At 34.1% G+C, this 20,008-nt stretch overlaps 1 protein-coding gene across 1 annotated transcript; it reads right to left on the bottom strand.

Annotated features, from left to right (window-relative positions):
- Window positions 1-894: 894 nt before the first annotated feature.
- On the bottom strand, window positions 895-10,308 carry LOC134722014 (equistatin-like). The gene is made up of 4 exons (XM_063585424.1): window positions 10,142-10,308; window positions 3,364-3,481; window positions 2,824-2,903; window positions 895-1,100 (listed from the first exon to the last, which is right to left on the bottom strand). The coding sequence occupies exons 1-4, from the start codon at window positions 10,218-10,220 to the stop codon at window positions 913-915; spliced, it is 465 nt and encodes a 154-aa protein (XP_063441494.1). The 5' UTR covers window positions 10,221-10,308; the 3' UTR covers window positions 895-912.
- Window positions 10,309-20,008: the final 9,700 nt, after the last annotated feature.

Below are 20,008 nucleotides of genomic sequence, written 5' to 3'. Positions count from 1 at the left end.
TGTTCCTACTGATATGATCTTTCGTATTTTACTGCCAAATTAAAGATTCTACCTTATTTTCACGGTCCACTGAACATAGAAAATGATTGTACGGATGGGAAATCTATGTATGTCTGTTGGTCGTCATCATCAATGGACATGTTTGACAACAATTGGAAACATAGGTATGCTATTTCGGCACTGTGGAAAATTTTCATTGGGTTCGCAATAATGCAAGCGGGGGCATCATCTGTGTTCCATTGAAACATTCCCTATTCATTTTTTTAATAAACGGAATGTTAATATTTTTTCTAAGGACCGAATATACGTCTCATTGATGTGTTTGTTTGGCTCATATGTGTCTCCCTTCCTTACAGATACTTCATCTTAGCGTAATACAAAATCTAATCCTGGTATCTATGATGAGTTTGGTCCATGCCACTGCGGGCGGAATTTTAATTCCCTGAGGGTAGAAAAAGCCCAGTAGTCTGTGCTGACATGGATTATCATTGATATGGTCGTATTTATAAATAAACTGTTTACATTTCTTTTGAATTTTTGAAATACTAAGGCTTTTCGACTTGAGGAATAGAACACCTTAGCTGTATTTTACAAACTTTTAGGAACTGTGTTCCTCAATGCTTTTCAAATTCGTGCTTTATTTGGCCTTTTAAACTTTTTTGGATTCGAGCGTCACTGGTTAGTCTATTGTAGACATACAAAATTTAATCCTGGCTTCTATGATGAGTTTATTTAGATGTATTTGGCTGTTTTGTTAAAGTCTTGGTTTTCATACTTTTTTCAAACTTGTGTTACAACAGTGTTTGACTTTCAATTTGAGCAGAGCAGTAAAAAATAAAACCAAAAAAGGAAATCAGTTCTGATGCTGGCTACACCAAAAGAAAAATAACAAAATCTATCTATTTTCTTTAATCAACAATTTAAGCTGTGCATTTCGGTGATATGAGCTGATGATTGCCCAATCTTTTTGCCATGCTGATCTGCACAATAGCAATATGGACCGGTACACTGGATCGAGTCGTAGCTACCATCGTTAGTACAACGAAACCATTTACCAATAAGTCCAGTTGCTTTGTACTCTGCTTGTTCACGTGCACAATCTAGCAATAAAAATGGTTACTATAGTAAAGACGTTTCTGAAAATCTATCAACAGAAAAACAAAACTATTTACAAATGTATAAAGACCTAACTATTATCAATGTTTGCGCTTGTTATATCATATGGTATATTTCAAGTACGATATAATCATTAGCACAATTGATGACGGATAGGCTCTAACTCTGTCTTTATGCCCCACATACGATAGTAGAGAGGTACTATTTTTCTGGTCTGTACGTCCGTTCGTCTGTCTGTCTGTTCGCTCGTCCGTGCGTCCGTTCGTCCCGCTTCATATTAAAGTTTTTGGTCAAGGTAATTTTTGATTAAGTCAAAATCAACTTGAAACTTAGTACACATGTTCCTTATGATATGATCTTTCTAATTTTAATGCCAAATAAGAGTTTTGACCCCACGTTTTGTTTCACGGTCCACTGATAAAATGATAGAAAATGATAGTGCGAGTGGGGCATCCGTGTACTGGGGACACATTCTTGTTTCATTTTATTTTTTTCGTTTTTTCTTCGACTACCTTATTAGAACCTTTATATGTTTAAATAGTATCACCGAGTATCAGGTAAGTTATCATAACCGACAACCGACTTAAAACCTCATAAACAATCTTTAAGCATCGGTCACACCTTACCGTATAGCACGAACGGACGACTAACGGATAAAAATAAAAGTTGCCCGTTAACAAAATTGTTATCCGTTGGGAATTCGTTGATTTATTGACCGAATAAAACGGACGTGTAACGGATGCATAACGGATATGCAACGTACGAGGAACGGTCACGTACCGGACAGAATGGATGTCGAACGTACATCCAACGGACGAGTACCGCATAAAACGGACACATAACGAAAGCGTACCGGATGATACGGATGAACAAGATATACGGAAAAATCAAAGGCGACAATAATAATACATGTAAATTGCATAAATATTCAAAATGTTTCTGTGTAACTGGTTTTGGTTTGTTCTTCAAAATTCCGCCAAAGGGCAGTGTCTGAAGAACTGATTGATTGTGAAGACGTACCTATACTCTAAGATCGATAATGAATAATAAGAATACATGAACCTTAAAAAATCTGACATACCACTAATTGGCATTTCTGATGCGAAATATTCAATTTGCATTTATCGTTTCAGATCCGTTCATGATCCTTTTTATCCGTTATACGTCCGGTAGAAGTCCGTTTCTCATCCGTTTTATCCGTTAAACGTCCGGTAGAAGTCCGTTGGTGAATTTATCTTCCAGACCTCCAACGGATGTATAACGGACACATAACGGATACAAAACGGACGAGTACCGTTCAAAACGGACGCCTAATGGACGTTCAACGGACATTTTATCCGTTTGACACCGGACAAAACGGACGTCGACGGATAAAACCTAGGATTAACGGACATGCAACAGATATGGACGGACGTCTAACGGATAAGAACGGACGTCTAACGAACATAAACGGATTGAAAAAAAAGTTATCCGTTAGGCGTCCGTTTGAGCTATCCGGTAAGGTGTGACCGACGCTTAACAGACTTAATTTTCAGTTATAATAGACTTTTTTTTCGCGTAATTTATGGTTTAATTGATATGCTGTGCTGTGTCTCTTCAACATATTTTTTATGTAAGAGTCTGAAATTTACAATAGAGGGTTATATTATAATATTAATTATGCATTTGAATATGAATATAATGCTTCACATTAATGTATTTCCTTACAACAAGTCTGCTGTTCAGCCTCCCATACATTGACATAGAAGCCTGGAATGTGTGTACCATTTTTCAAAACACAGTAACACCTTGAAAGACAAATCATGTAGCCAAATAAGGATTAACATTTCGAAACTTTCAAAGATAAATATAAATTGTAACCATCTTTTAAGAACAAACACAAATCATACCGTATTGGAATACATTTATTAAACTTATCTTAAGTTTGTGAGTTTAAAATGTGTACAACTCACCTTCGTTAAAATTGAAGTGTACCGCACAATTGTTGTAAAACATCAAATACGATAGACCATCATGATAAAAGAGATTATACTAAAGGGGGAAATCAAACTGACAATACCATTTTTGGGGCCGTACAAAAAGAAAGAAAAACGATAAAAGACAAACACAAGTATGCAAAATAAAAAACCCAAACTAAAGACTGAGCAAAACTCCAGGTGCTCCAGGGGGATAAGAAGATCCTACTCGAAATGCCACACCCGTAACTGTATTGATTCTCCTTTTAAATGTTAAAATGGTAGTTCTTACTGAGATCCAGAACACTGTTTATGTGCATAGTTCCCTCTAGAATCACAGACAGGTATTCTTCTTCCTGGTACATTTGGTTCCTGTTGATATATCCGTAACTCGCGATGGCAAGCAGTCTCTGCAACGATATACATGTAGCATTATTATAAGTTTATCAACTTTTGATTATGTTAAATACAGCTAGTTGGATAAGTTCTAGTTTGTTCTCATTACATTGTATATAATTACTATGAATACTTGTATCTTTTCCAATGATGCTTTATGTATTTTCTGTTTTTTTCCTTTGGGTTTTATTTATTTAAAATGCTAACATTATGACAAAGGTAAACACATGTGTAACGAACTACTTTTAATGCTCTTCAATGCTCTTAAACTTCATACTTTCTTTGGCCCTTTTAATATTTTTATATTCGAGCGTCACTGATGATGTTTTTGTAGACGAAGCGCGCATCTGGCGTATATATAAAATTTTAATCCTGGTATCTATGATGAGTTTATTTAAGGTAACAGGTACGTAAATGGCTTGTCCTGCGATTTTTTAAAGAAATTGTGTACACGTAGAACTTTTAAAAAGATAATTAAAAATTGAAAAATTTAATATGGTAACCGATATAGTTTTCGAGTTCCAGACATTTGAAAATGGTAAGGAAACAACATAAAGTACATAGACATAACGTCAATTTTGAACCAAAAATTAGAAATTTCAAGCTTAATTTATTCTGCAGTTAAAACCAATCCTACGATTTTTCTATAAAATTAAATGTTTTTAAGGTATTATTTTCCTTTCTCTTGATATATAATTTTCAAGGGGTGACCGAACTCCTTTTTCATATATTATCCGTTGAAAGGGTGTTGCTGACGCCGAAAAGAGGGGGAAATCATGACGTCGCCGAAAGGATTACGCAACGTCAATGCTATGTCAGCAGAATTGTCAAGACAACGACCGCTTCATTATTTTTTTTTCAGCACTGCTAATGCGCTATAGAGAATATTATCATGTCTGAAAAAAGGACGAATTACCTATTATTATTTTTTCAGTGATTATACAAGATCCTATGTATTTATTTGTATATATGTAGTTTAAACTAAATCTTTGTTAAGCATTGTGTATAAGTTTCCTAACATTTGTTTGAGGCAAAGTAAAGTAAAAAAACGGAAACCAATTTTGGGGCGGAAGGACTGACGGACAAGTGTAAAACGTAATGCTCCTCCGCTACGACGGGTGCATAATAAAACACTACAGTAAAATTTTATTCACCCGAGAGTTGCAGAAAATCATGAATATAAAATATATAAAATTATGTTTCAATGGCACGAGAACAGAACACAAACATTAACACATATACTTCAATCACAATAGACTAGTATTCTAACTGATGTGTTTATGACACGAAAGGAGATGTGGGATAAAATTAAATTTTAGGCAAAAGCAGAACAAAAATAGTTTTTGAAGTTTGATGAACATTATCCCTACTTTTTTCCCTATCGTCGGTTGTGTTCCATTATTATAGTAACCGCAATGCATAAATCTGAATACTTAAAAACAAATGTATATACATTCCAACTTATTTATGTTTTGATATTTTTGTTAGTCGGGGTTTCCGTCAAACTGTTCTGTGCGCTATTCGTGTACACCATCAACACCTCCTTTTTTCCCCAAAAAAATACCCTTTGAAAAAGCATTGTCAACCTTGGCTTCTCCGCGGTTGATACTGTTATCCCGGGGTAACAGTCTACCCTACCCCCCCCCCCCCCCTTCTCAGCTATGTGTTGTTTATAGGCAGTGGCTATTCGTCCGGCCAAATGAATTGATTGATGCACGCAAAAATTTCTAAATCTTTTAAACAGTATAATATATATATATATATATATACTTAGCAAATTATTTTATTTTTCAAGTGGAGGTATAAAGAGTAATTTTCATGCAGCGGAGCTTTATTTTTCCCTTACCGGGTTTTCATGCTAGAAGCTTGTTATTCAAAATGTTCCATTCAATTCAACTAGAGTGACTGAAAGCAATGTGAAACATTTTTTACTAGTACTTTCATTTTCAAATTCTATTTATAAACCATATCGCGGACGTGAAAGAAAGCACTGTTAAGAAAGATTTTTTTTGTATGAACATCCATATGTTTATATTTAAATGCGAAAATAGTTATACAACAGGAATATCAAAATAAGAGTATCAGAGTTAACTTCTTTTTTGTCGAAGATTGAATACGTCCTATAGTCGCCGTCAGCTAAAATTCGTAGCGGTTATCGGTAAAAATAATCTAAACTATCAACCGCGTTCTCTCGAGATATAGTTTTTCTCATTCCATTCATAAATCGCAAAAAGAAAAACCACTACTGACCTACCTTTTAAGTGATCGCACTGTAATAATCCTGACCTTCACATTTTCCAGAATGTTTTCCATTGTAATTCCGCCATCTTCGTTTCTATGAGGATCATTTGTTTACATGTGAAATTCGTCATTTACATTTAGTCTCTGATGCATGATTTTTTACTATTAATTGGTTTTGGCTTTTAACTAGCTGTCAGTAACTGCGAGTACTCTCAAATCGTATTTTCTTGTTAATTCGACCTGTTGATACTGTTTATAATGCTTTTTTGTCATTTTTTATTTATATGGATCTTGGCTGTATACCAGCTTTGATTATTTGTAATATCTTCAATTTTTCACTTATTCTTACAACATTTGTATAAACTTCAAGATTATAAAAAAACGGTTTTTTTCTAAAGTGAACATTGATTGGTTAAATATTTCTCAGTGTGTTTGAATTTATTTGATAGCCTTTTGGTCATGACTGTTTGTCTCTAATATTTAATTAACTGTGCATTTGTATTCAGATATCGCAGATCAAATTTATTCGTTCTTTGTGTAATCATACGTTTTTTGATTGAGTTAAGTCTGCTAATTGATATTTTATCGTATGTTTTTATATGTTGTGATGTTATGCTATTGTTTCAGAAAAAGGGAGAAGGTTTGGGCCCATTAAAACGTTTAATCCCGCTGCAAATGTTTGCACCTGTCCTAAGTCAGGAATCTGATGTACAGTAGTTGTCGTTTGTTTATGTAATATATACGTGTTTCTCGTTTCTCGTTTCTCGTTTTGTTTATATAGATTAGACCGTTGGTTTTCCCGTTTGAATGGTTTTACACTAGTAATTTTGGGGCCCTTTATAGCTTGTTGTTCGGTGTGAGCCAAGGCTCCGTGTTGAAGGCCGTACTTTAACCTATAATGGTTTAATTTTTAAATTGTTATTTGGATGGAGAGTTGTCTCATTGGCACTCAGACCACATCTTCCTATATCTATTTACGCAGTTTCCTGAAATGTTCTTTTCATTGATGTGATACGGTTTCCCGCGCTTTATGCAAATGTTATGAAATTGAACTCCAGGGGAACACTTCCGGAAAAAACAATGGCGGATTCCACCATTGAAAATAGTCTTGGAAAATGTGAAGGTCAGGATTATCACAGTGCAATCACTTAAAAGGTAGGTCAGTAGTGGTTTTTCTTTTTGCGATTTATGAATGGAATGTGAAAAACTATATCTCGAGTGAACGTGGTTGATAGTTTAGATTATTTTAATTGATAAACGCTACGAATTTCAGCTGACGGCGACTATAGACGTTTTCGCAAATGATTTGAGAAATATAGATTAATTTCTTTGAATGCAAGTGCATGACTGAATGTAAGTCTGTGCCGGACTACTTTAGCTATAGAATTTCCAAATAATAAAATACCACCATATAGAGTATGCTTTAATTTGTTATTGTATGTGTGTAATGCACCACGGTACGTGCTTATAATATTCTTATCAATACTACATTTGGTTTTCACGTCCTGTATCAACATTCCCGATTTTCAAGTCAAGTCTCTGGTCTCTGCCGTTTACAGCATGTAGTAAGTTAATGTATGTACAGTTACCCCAATGCATATACAAAATACTTCCGGGACCGATTCTTTGTTCTTTTGAACAGTTTTGTAGAAACATTATGGTGAAAAGCAGTTCTTGCAAGCTTTACGTTGGTCAGCTCACTCTCCGACTATCATGTAAAGCCAAGTTACTTTATTTTCATGAGAGGGAAGCACTGTTTAACTGTGACAAGATATTTCATTTATATACTTTAATAAATTTTGATATATTGTGATGAGGTGCATTCAATACTTGACCATTATTCCGACGAAGCGGTACATATTCCGACATCTTGAAAACATTTGTTTCTGGTGTACGGGAGCTAACTCCCATAACAACAGACGTCGATTTTCCCGTATTCCGCTAGAGGCGTTCATTTACGTACCTCTCACCTGAAATTCAACATTGCAAAAGTGTATTGTTTGACAATATTTTAACTACTATGAATAAGGACTTTGAAGTTGTCGGTAATTATATTTTCTCTAATTTTCATGCTATTTTCACATTTCCTGACCCGTGTGAGAAAAATATGTCTAATCTTTAGTAAAAATTTTGTTCTCAGCCAATGATTGGTCGAAATTTTATTGTGACATTTAATTTTCTTTGTTTCTTCTGAATTTTTCTATTGTGACGTCATGAAAAAAGGCGACCATGCCTGATGACGTCACATAAAAAGTACACAACTTTCTTCCCATCTCTAAAAAAGAAGGATAAAAATCATTAGAGAAACAGATTCCACCGCTATAACTCGTGTATTATGATATTTCTTCACTCTCGACAGTTACATTTTTAACTATTTAAAAAGCTCGGCAAAGACTCGCGCTTTAATATCAAAATTTAACTATCTCGAGTGGAGAAATATTGTAACACACTTGTTGCAGTTGTGGAATTTATATTTTCGCATCCGACCCACTATATGCCTTCTATTATATCTTCCCAATTACTTATAAGACTTCACTTAACAGCAAGGATACATTTGTACTTATAATTATAATGTATAACCATATTGCAAACGCATATTACTAAAACTTTCATAGAAGTTATAAGTCAGCCTTTATTTAATTACAAAATTTATATACCATATTTTCAAGAAATGTAAAAAAAAAGAATTTTTGTTGTACAATCATTAATGAAAGCAAAAAAGAAACATTGCTGATGAATTGTTTTACTTTTACTTTTACGCCTTAGTCACAGTTTGGTTACGCATGTTTGAGACAAATTCAGCAATTCAAAGGGAAAAAACTTCAACATGTTTAACCCCGCCGAATTTTTGCGCCTGTCCAAAGTCAGGAGCATCTAGCCTTTGTAATTTTTGTATTATTTTTTAATTTTAGTTTCTGGTGTACAATCTGGAGTTTAGTATGGCGTTCATTATCACTGAACTAGTTTATATATTTGTTTAGGGGCCAGCTGAAGGACGCCTCTGAATGCTGGAATTCCTCGCTGCAATTATGAACTGTTGTGACATTCTGCTGTTGTCTGTTCTATGGTCGGGTTAATGTCGCTGTGACACATTCCCAATTTCCATTTTCAATTGTATTGAAAGTGAATTAAAGTTTATACTTGTTTGGATTTATAACTATTTTGATAGGAGCGTCACCGATGAGTCTTATGTAGACGAACCGCGCGTCTGGCGTACTAAATTATAATTATGGTACCATTGATAACTAGTTGAATAAAATTGAGAACGGAAATGGGGAATGTGCCAAAGAGACAACAAACCGACCATAGAGCAGACAACAGCAGAAGGTCACTTACAGGTCTTCAAATCAACGAGAAATTCCCACACCCGGAGGCGTCCTTCAGCTGGCCCCTCAACAAATATATACTAGTTCAGTGATAATGAACGCCATACTAAACTCCAAATTGTACACAAGAAACTAAAAGTTGAAATAATACAAGACTAACAGAGGTCAGAGGCCAGAACCCTTTCGTTTACTGATTCGATCCATAAAACTCACAGACACTTCTTCCTATACCTAGTAGTTGGCCATTCGTTTTTGATGTGTTTTGTTAATTGTGTTTGCCATGATTAGGGACTTTCCGGTTTGATTTTCCTCTTAGTTCAGTATTTTTGTGATTTTACTTTTTTCTTATAAAGGTTGAAACGGCGAATAACTTATTTGTTAGTCTGTATTAAACATGAAATCAGGCAGACCTAGAAAAATAAAATTGCATGTGGTTGCAATCTATTGCAATCATGTTTATTTTTAACTTTTAAATCAGGCTATGCGACCGTCGTCAGCCTTCAGAAGTAATCTCAATGGTTTATTAGATGGTGCCTAGACTTAAATACCAACGATATGTTGAAATATTTTATCGAGTTTATGCATTTTTGAATGCTAATTTCTGACTTATAAATGTTTGTATGTTATAAATCAAATATTTTTATATGAAAATTTGAGTCAAGATAATCTGCAATATTTTACGTCCTTGATAGAGAGAAAGATTAACAAAACCTCATCGTCAATACCACAACCAAGCTTAATATGAAGTGCAGTAATGCATTTTGTGAACACACTAAATTTGATTGCAGTATAAAAGGCAACTACACTGACTAAAAGATCGATAAAAAAAATTCAGGAGAACAAATTTAAACAGCATCTTCTCGAAAAGAAAAATTGAGTGGCCTCGGTAGTAGAGTGGTCTAGGTAGTTCAAATACTGTATTACTAGTCTGTCAACACCGCTGTTATGATTCCGGGCAACGCAAGGCATTCCTCAATCAATAAAATCTGGCCACCACGAAAAGGCCAACAGTTCTTAAAGCAATACAAATTATTCAAACACTCAAACTTTTTGAAATTAGAAATTTTAAAGCGTGGAACCTAACAAACTAATAATTATTATATATACCTTTGTTTGGATAGTAAGACGAAGTAGTGCCATCCAGAAAAAATAAACAGAACAGAGTAACAATGCAAAAATAATTCATTTCCACTTTCTGCAGCTCGTATATATTTCTCCTAGGGCGATACAAATGTCATCAAGCTCATGCACATATTATATAGCCGTGTTGCAGGGGCAAGGTTAGATTGAATTTACGTAATACAATTGATCTTAAGTCTTTATGAGCAGTCACATAGGTTACGAATCATATCCGCCAATAGGATAATGATAAACCGGATTATTCAAGGACACTTTAAATGCATGTGCATACAGTCTGTCACTGAAAAGTGCTACGAGGATTTTGAACATCATTAAAATTAAATGAATTATTCATGCCTAATGCAAATTTTACCAAAAAAAAGTCCATTCTCTTTAATGCATGACAAATTGACATTTTGAAATGCATGCGAATATAGCTGGAAACTTGCTAATAAGATGTTGACATTGTCCATTTTACTACATATAGCCCGTTAAAATTTTTCTATTTTTTGTCATATTTTAAGGTCAGAGCAGCTGTTTTATCTGCGTTAAATATAAATTTAAACCACAATTCACTTAAGTAATGCATTTTTCCATCGCCATATCAGCTGATGTTACCGTATTATTTTTTTTTCTCTAAAAATTAAAAGTAACAGCTGCCCGGAATAGTACACATAGACTGAACACTCTCCTTTCTTCACTACCCGTGTTTATTGAATATATTATTTTAGACTATTTGACAGTGAAGATTCTAATTTTGAAATCCATAGTAATACTTTTTTATAAATTGTTTTTTTTTTCATTTCTTTTATATTTGTTAAATCAGAGAAACGATTTGAACGAACGAAATTTATGAAGTGCTTACTACATTGTTCTCGCATTTATCATATACACTCTTATACTCACGAAAGTTTTTATGCATTTATTAACAAATCCATAGTGTATGCACTTTTGAAAATTAAATGCTCCCAAAATGATGTTTGTTCCTTCCAGATGTAGATACAGGAAGGTGGATTACGGGTGCTAGTGAGACTATCCACCCACTCACAAGTTATACAAGTATACCATTATAGGTCCGGCACGGGACGTTTGCCCTTTTCTATTTGGACACTTGCGCTTCAAATCATAGGACATGTACGCTTTTTTATAAAGGACATTTGCGCTTTTGCAATATTTGGTTTTTATGACTATTCGTTCTCTTTTAAACGGACTTGGGACTAGTAGGTTTAACCTGGTAGAGTTACAGTCATATTTTCCTTTATGATTATAAGCATCAAAATAACTTCATAGCACATTTCATAGCACATTCATGTCATAGCACTTTGGCATAAGTTTAAAGGTTATATCGAGTAAATATTGTAAAGACATCAAATCACGTATAGTTATCACAGATCAGTTTTCACTTGATATCTGATATCCAAAGAGTGAACAAATTTAGCTGTTCTGACTGGTATTGCGCCAACATTTCAAATAAACAATTAAATTTCTCTTTCTCAATTCTTGACTGGGGTGCCTGTTCATCATAAGAACGAATCTTTATGTAATTCGCCGACTGTTGTTAAACGATACTCTTCAAATATATATTTAAAAAATAAATTGGATGAGTTGAGTAGAACTGTTCATTATAGTGGACATGGCAGGATTCTGGACCATTTGTCTTACTATAATGAATTGATAAATGCTTGTTTAAGTTAAATTCATTTGCAGTTAGACGACTATAAGGAAAAAGCGCAGATGTCTGGTCAATTTATTACAGGTGAATCAAAATTGAGAGGTCAAATGTCCAAACGTTTTACAGGTAAAAAAGCGCAAACGTCCTGTTCCCTATACTAGGTCAAGGTACAATCTTCAACAGGGAACCTGAAATCAAGCAATAAAGGGCCAAACATAATTACTAGTGTAAAACCATTCAAACGAGAAAACCAACGGTCTAATCTAAATAATAAAAAATGAGAAATATTTTATAACACTCTGACGTCATTAATACATACGTTGCACGGCTGAAAAACCCAAAAGGTAAATCCAAACTCGGATAATGAATTACAATTTAATTATAAAGTTTAAAATCTGGTTTAAGAAATGGATTGAAAACATTAGAACCAAATCATTTATATCCTTTTAAAATCAATTTCATACTGGTGATACCTTCGTCCCCGAGGATATCACCAGCCCAGATATATATTCGTACCAGTATATATCACAATCATCAAATCACAATCAACACAGCATAAAGCTATATATGGAATCAACATGCATCTTTAATTAAGAACCACGCATAATTAAAAACAAGGAATAAAAAGTTTCCAAGAAAATAAGTTATGTAAGTTAAAGAAATGTTAGATTTGTAAACATTAAACATCGATTATTTCATTGCGAGTATAGTGGATGGATGCACAACGAACAAAAACAAACACTGAAGGGCTACTTATTATAATAAAATTCGTATTATGAAATAAATCAACATTTTATTACCAATGAGTAATCAAAGTTGTCAACAAGAAACACCGGATGCTAATACAAGTCAATTTCTGATAAACTCTGAACCTGACCGTATGTTATCATGCAGGAAACTCCGGATGCAAGGGACAACATGGATAACAATACCGGATACTAGTAATATCAGAAGAAATTGACAAATCATAAAACAAATATTTTCAAATTGTACACATACATACAGATGAGGTTATTTAAGTTGTCATAGTTCATCCTGCATATCAGTAATGCAAGGTTTAAACTCTTCTTATGACGGTAAATCTAGAAAAGGACTTCAGATGTAACACATTCATACTATTGAATAAAATATAAAAAGCATATATTACATTTGTAGACCTGTTGTGAAAGGTTCATTTGTGAGACAATTAATCTTATATTGAGAAAACGTAAAGTTTTCGGTTCAATAGTGTCAGTTTTAATAGTGTGTAAATTGTCCCACCTCATGCATGTACCAAATATCTAAGCGACATCTTTCGAAAGAACAATACTGCAAAGGAACAAAAATTAGTCGGAAGAAAAAAAACCTATCAGAACAAAAGCAATAGGTCTTTCCACGAAAAAGTGGAAGGACCAAATAAGAGTTAAATAAGTGTTTGATTTAAGCCAGTAAAGTTGCATATGTGTTAAAGACATCTATTTTAATGCAGCGGATATATATTTCTACTATTTACGTGTATGTTTCTATTTGGTGCGCAAAATTAAAAAAAAAACACAATTTTAATTGCTGAAGAGTTGTTAAAACCAAAGGATATCAATAGGAAATCCAAACTCCGATAATGAATCAGACCTATATACATGAGGTATGATTCCTCAATTAGGATTTATTAAGAAATGTTTAGATTCTAATCTATAACAAAAATCTATTTTCTCAACCTGATGTTAAACTCCAAATCTGAATTATGCGTTTATGTAACAGGGACTGCAATTTAAACCAAGTGTCGTTGGTATCTATGATAAGTTTATTTACAGCCACTGGGTCGATACCACTGCAAGTGGAGTTTGAATATCCCGAGGGTATCACCAGCTCATTATTCAGCACTTCGGTGTTGACCTGAGTAATCATTGTTCATAATTATGAATTAACTATTTACAAAATTTAAATTTTGGAAATAGTCCTAAGGCTTTTCTACCTCTGGAATAGATTACCTCAGCTATATTTGGCCAAACTTCTAGGATTTTTTTGTCATCAATGCTCGTCAATCTTACTTTATTTGACTTTTTACATTCGAGCGTCACTGATGAGTGTTTTGTAGATGAAACGCGTTTCTTGCGCAAATACAAAATATCAATCATACAATCCTGGTATCTATGATGAATTTATATTCAAACATCCCTGTCATTATATATGACGATTATTGAACTTAAAATACTCAACGCATAAAGCCGTACACACAACTTAGACCTGTATTTTAAATAAGGAACCACAGACCATCATAATCCAGTAAGATTGTTTTATTATGATGTTGTAGATTAAGTTGACATGAATATCAATTGTATGGTTGTTTTTATAAATAAACTGTGAACTGTTAAAAGTATTAATTATACCAACTACAAAGGATGTTCTTATCCCAGGCATATATTATCATGCCGTATTTTTAGAATGTTTGAAGTCCGCAATACTCTTCAATCTAATTTTTGTTTAACATTCAAAGTTAATTTTCTGAGCGTCACTGATGAGTCTCATTCATACGAGATGCGTGTTTTGCGTATCAAATTATAAACCTGCATGGTATCTTTGATAACTAATTAAGTTATAAAAAGTTATTTCATATCTTGTACTCCAAACATACTGTTTATGATTATTAACAAATGTACATGTTGTATACACATCGTTTCCGTCCAGGCATATCCAACACAATAAAGCTATACAGGTACACATAAACGTCACTCTCATTTTATTTCCAGTACTGTATAACTATATATTCAGCTTTATGAATGAATACTATCAAAGAACAAAAATTGAAGACTATGTATATGCCTTCCTGTGCTGTGTTGAGCTGGTAAATTTGTATTTCTGAATAATGCAGTCAACAATGAGTATTCAAGTTGTCAACTCCGAATATTATTGAAAGAGACTTTGTGATAAACACCGAAATATAACATAGGCTGATATGCGAACACTTCGGATACTAATGCAAGTGACTTCGTTGTTAACTCCAGAATCTAACGGTTGTTACTAAGCAGAAAAGCTCGTAATCAATTACATGGTTCGCATATAAGATAAAGCATGGCAAATCTATTACACACAATTAAAAAACAATTTGTATGAGCTTGGTTAAGAGTAACATAATACCAAGTTGAATAAAACGACGAAAAAACAAAAGTTCACAAAATAGAGAGAACAACGTTAACTAAAACAGAGCAAGATGAATTCAGAAAAACACATGAAACATGCAATGAAATCACGTCTAGAAAGACTCAGCAGTCACGCGTTTAGAGGCTAGAGTTTTTTTTCAAATGGTTGACAACAAAGTATCAAGCATGTTGAGCAACTAAAAGTCCATTGATTCGTCAATGAAATTAAATGTTCATTCACGATGACTTATTTTCTTCTATGGCTACACTATATGTTAAAGAATAGTAAGGAATCATTACGGTATTATCATAGTTTATATATAAATGTTTCTAAGTGAGAACTTTTACCCAAATTTAATGACTTTAACATATTGCACACATTTCTAAAAATAGGATGCATTATTGTAGTACCGCATTGTTAACAGATTAAGTGTGATCTTATGTGTAATTAACTATATAACACCTACCAATTTCTACAAAATACAATATGAAATAATTAGTCCAAACCACTTCTATCATAACTTATAACTAGACAGTATATATCATATTTTAACTGATAAAAAATTCTCTGAAATTCAACTTATCGCAATTTCCACATAACAATTCATTTTATTGAATCTCTATGACCACGATGTTATGTTTGGTGTGAATCATAAACTATGCATATATATTATATTCCAATTATTGATTACGCGGCAATGTGTTTAAGAAAAAAATGTATATGCTGTATACAAAAAAACACCCATGAAACGTTATGTGAACGCAATCACGAGTTGGAATATATTCCAAATGTCGTAACAACCATTTTACTTCCTTTCATTGATTGTGGCAGATTGTGGCATTAATGAATGAGACTTCTCTAGGTTTGTACCTAACATGATCAACAAGACTGGTAGGACTATCGAGTCTGCGTTGGCTTCCTTCTGGGTCATATGTCATCAAACCTAGTTAATGATGACGTTAAAAGTCAATCAAAGAAAGCAATAATGTATACAAAATTAATATGCTGAGATCCATATAACCAAATTGCACAAAAAAAAATGAGTACATTTATCGAAGGTCAACTGTGAATTTTGACTGGTTTGAACGATTTAGATATTTATACAATTTGTTCCATATTTGGTTGACACAGATAAGAGACATGTCTCGCAGTTTTGTTATTTTAATAGTAAAATGCAAATGTTGAAAATAAAAAGCGATACTTTGCACGTATTAATATGTACGTTATGCTAAATCAATGTACCATGACTCAAGGAACTGGGTCAATCAATCTCCATTGATGTGAGATGCACCAATGTTAATACATATGCAGACCAAATATTAGGTACCATCAACTCGTGGTATCCATAACCTGGCATTATAAAAAAATATAATACATGTAAAGGTCAGTACACAATGACGCAGGGGGCAGGTCCAAATACTCGCCATAAAAATGAGATGTATCCCTGATAATACAACTGCATACACCTGCATACAATATATCATTGACCTAGAGTTTCCCATAAAGGTGGACGAAAGATACCAGAGGGATACTCATAGATTGAAAATAAACTGATAACGCCATTGCTAGAAATAAAAAGACATACTGACAAATAATAGTACAGAAGACACAACAAAGAAAACTAAGGACTAAGCAACAAGAACCCAACCAAAAGCTAGGGGTGATCTCATGTGCTCCGGAAGGGTAAGCAGATCCTGCTCTACATGTGAAACGCGTCGTATTGCTTATGTTATCACAAATCCGGTTAATAGTCTAATTCGGTAGGTCACATTCATCAGAAAATTTCAGGCCATATAGATCTTGACCTATTACACAAATTTACCCAATGTTAGATTTGCTCTAAATGCTTTGGTTTTTGAGTTGTAAGCCCAAAACTGCATTTTACCCCTATGCTCTATTTTTTGCCGTGGCAGCCATTTTGGTTGAATGGCCGGGTAACCAGACACATTTTTTAAACAAGATACTCCAAAGATGATTGTGGCCAAGTTAGGATTAATTTGGCCAGGTAGTTTTAGAGGAGAACATTTTTGTAAAAGATTACTTAGATTTACGAAAAATGGTTAAACATTGACTATAAAAGGCAATAACTCCTAATAGTTATCAAAGGTACCAGGATTATAATTTAATACGCCAGACGCGCGTTTCGTCTACATAAGACTCATCAGTGATGCTCAGATCAAAACAGTTAAAAAGCCAAACAAATACAAAGTTGAAGAGCATTGAGGACCCAAAAATTCCAAAAAGTTGTGCCAAATACGGCTAAGGTAATCTACTCCTGGGCGTAAGAAAATCCTTAGTTTTTGAAGAATTCAAAGTTTTGAAAACAGAAAATTTATAAAAATGACCATATAATTGATATTCATGTCAACACCGAAGTGCTGACTACTGGGCTGGTGATACCCTCGGAGACGAAACGTCCACCAGCAGTGGCATCGACCCAGTGGTGTAAATAGTTATCAAACGTACCAGGATCCTAAAATAGTCAACTGACCATGTCGGTCATGTTGACTTATTTGTAAGTCTTACTTTGCCGAACATTATTGCAGTTTACAGTTTATCTCTATCTATAACTATATTCAAGATAAAAACCAAAAACAGCAAAATTTCCTTAAAATTACCAATTCAGGGGCAGCAACCCAACAACGTATTGTCCAATTCATCTGAAAATTTCAGGGCAGACAGATCTTTACATAATATATAATTTTATTTGATGTCAGATTTGCTCTAAATGCTTTGGTTTTTGAGTTATAAGCCAAAAACTGCATTTTACCCCTATGTTCTATTATTAGCTGTGTCAGCCATCTTGGTTGAATGGCCGGGTCACCAGACACATTTTTTTAACAAGATACCCAAAAGATGATTGTGGCCAAGTTAGGATTGTTTTGGCTCAGTAGTTTTAGAGGAGAAGATTTTTTAAAAGATTACATATCTGAAATCTGTCTTTGAAATCATACTTCCGGTAATATCCAAAATGGCGCACATAGAAATATCAATTCATTATTTTAATATTCAACATTTTTTCAAGTACAAAGTTGAAGAGCATTGAGAATCCAAAATTTCAAAAAATACGGCTGAGGTAATGAATAATATAAACCTAAGTTTTTCGAAAAAAATCAAAGAAATTTATAAAAATGACCACATGATTGATATTCATGTCAACACCGAAATGTTGACTACTGGGCTGGTGATACCCTTGGGGACGAAACGTTTAATGTTTGTATACAAAGTTGACTTTCGGGAAAAAAAAATATGGCGTAAATTTCGAGTTTTGGATAGATCGATTAAAACAAAATAAAATCACTATAATACTGAAACAGTTTTAAAATTACTATTATTTGTCCAAAAATGCATGTTTATTTCACAGTCACCACACCATACACACAAAGCAGTGCACAGGAGACCCGATTTTCCACATTAACGACGACCGCAACATCCTTTCTTACATCCACAATGTACAAGCTTCTGACAAAATGATAAGACGTCGGGAAGAGTTTTTGTCCCTTCATTAGCGCTTGGACTGGATAGCATAAGAGCCAATCCAAAACTCGTCTTCCTAAACACCTGCCCTAGTATATTGTATGTTTTACATACTGGAAAAGACTACACCAAGTTGAGGAAACAGCCCCAATTAGCCTTCCCTTTTGTGCAAATAGTTATTTTCTTGCTTCGGTAACTATGCTAGCCCCATCTGATAAGTTTGTGCGATCTCACAGTAAAACACCGGTAATTTAGGTTGATCATACATCATTCTTTATGTTAAAGTCACATCTTTAAATGCAACCAATGCCTCCCACGCAGTCTTTTTTCTTTTCAAGCAAAGAGAGAACCGTATCACAACCGGTAAAGGCATTGATCACAGTAAGTGGGTGTGAGCACTCATTGGCTTCTACATTTGAAAGGCCATTGATAGATATTAATCCAAAGTTTTTTTGCCTTCCCGAACACAATCCATATATTGTCTACCCCTTTGTCACGGAATAGCGAAACAGTAATGACAGCATCATCAGTAACGACGAATCATGGCTCGTTTGAGTTCGTGTTTCACTGCATCAGACACATGCAATATGATTCTAGTGTCTGCTTCCGAATGTGAACATGGTGCTAAACTTGAAATACATCCCGTAGTGGATGACACTGAACATCCTGAGCATTTGTTGCTACAACTGCCCATGCTCATCAAACATTTCACCCACTCCTGTTACAGTTTCAGTGTATTTTATTAAAGTAAAAACATAATACCCAATCAGCATACTCGTTATGAAACACCTTTAAACTGTATCAATAGTGGATGTAGTCTTTGATGCGTACATAAACAATACTGATAGTTTGAAGGCTGCTACAAGGAGCAAAAGCTATATTTTTGGGAAAGGGAATTCACAGACGAATCCAGGGTAAAAACAATTCCTCAAAATTGGCAAAGTATCTGAGAGAGGACGACAATAACAACGAACTTTTTAGTTTTCATTCACAGCAGCTTGCTTAATAAAATTTTGAGGAAAAGTAGCTGTAGCAACACTTGCTAAGGATGTTCAGTGTTATCCACCACTTACTGTTGTTTAAAGTTTAGCACCATGCTTACATGAAGAGACTTACACTAGAATCAAGATGGATGTGTCTGATTCAGTAAAACACAGACTTAACTAAGTCAGGACTCGAACAGTCGATACTGATGTCATTGCTGTTTCGTTATTCCATGAAATAGGGGCAGACGAACTTTGGTTTGCATTTGGAAGTAGGAGTTTTTTTAGATATATATCTATACATTGCCTTTCAAATGCACTAGGCATTGAGAGATTACACGTTTGCTGAAAAAAGAAATGCGTTGGTAATATGGATGGCGTTTGAAGATGTGACTTTAGCATTGAGAATGATTACAAAACAAGAAAACATGCGTTTTTAGAAAGAAAAGACTTATTGAGGCTCTTCCCACGACTCGGTCTAGTCTTTTTCAGAGGGCAATATACCATGGTGGGTATGAATGAGAAACAATCTTTAAATTCGTCCCTATGCTAACTAGTCCATACGCTTATGAATGGCGAAGGAAAAAAATATGATTCATGGGAACC

Source organism: Mytilus trossulus, chromosome 6 (genome assembly GCF_036588685.1).
Source record: "Mytilus trossulus isolate FHL-02 chromosome 6, PNRI_Mtr1.1.1.hap1, whole genome shotgun sequence".
NCBI lineage: Eukaryota > Metazoa > Mollusca > Bivalvia > Mytilida > Mytilidae > Mytilus > Mytilus trossulus.
This window is presented reverse-complemented; position numbering and strand designations above follow the sequence as displayed.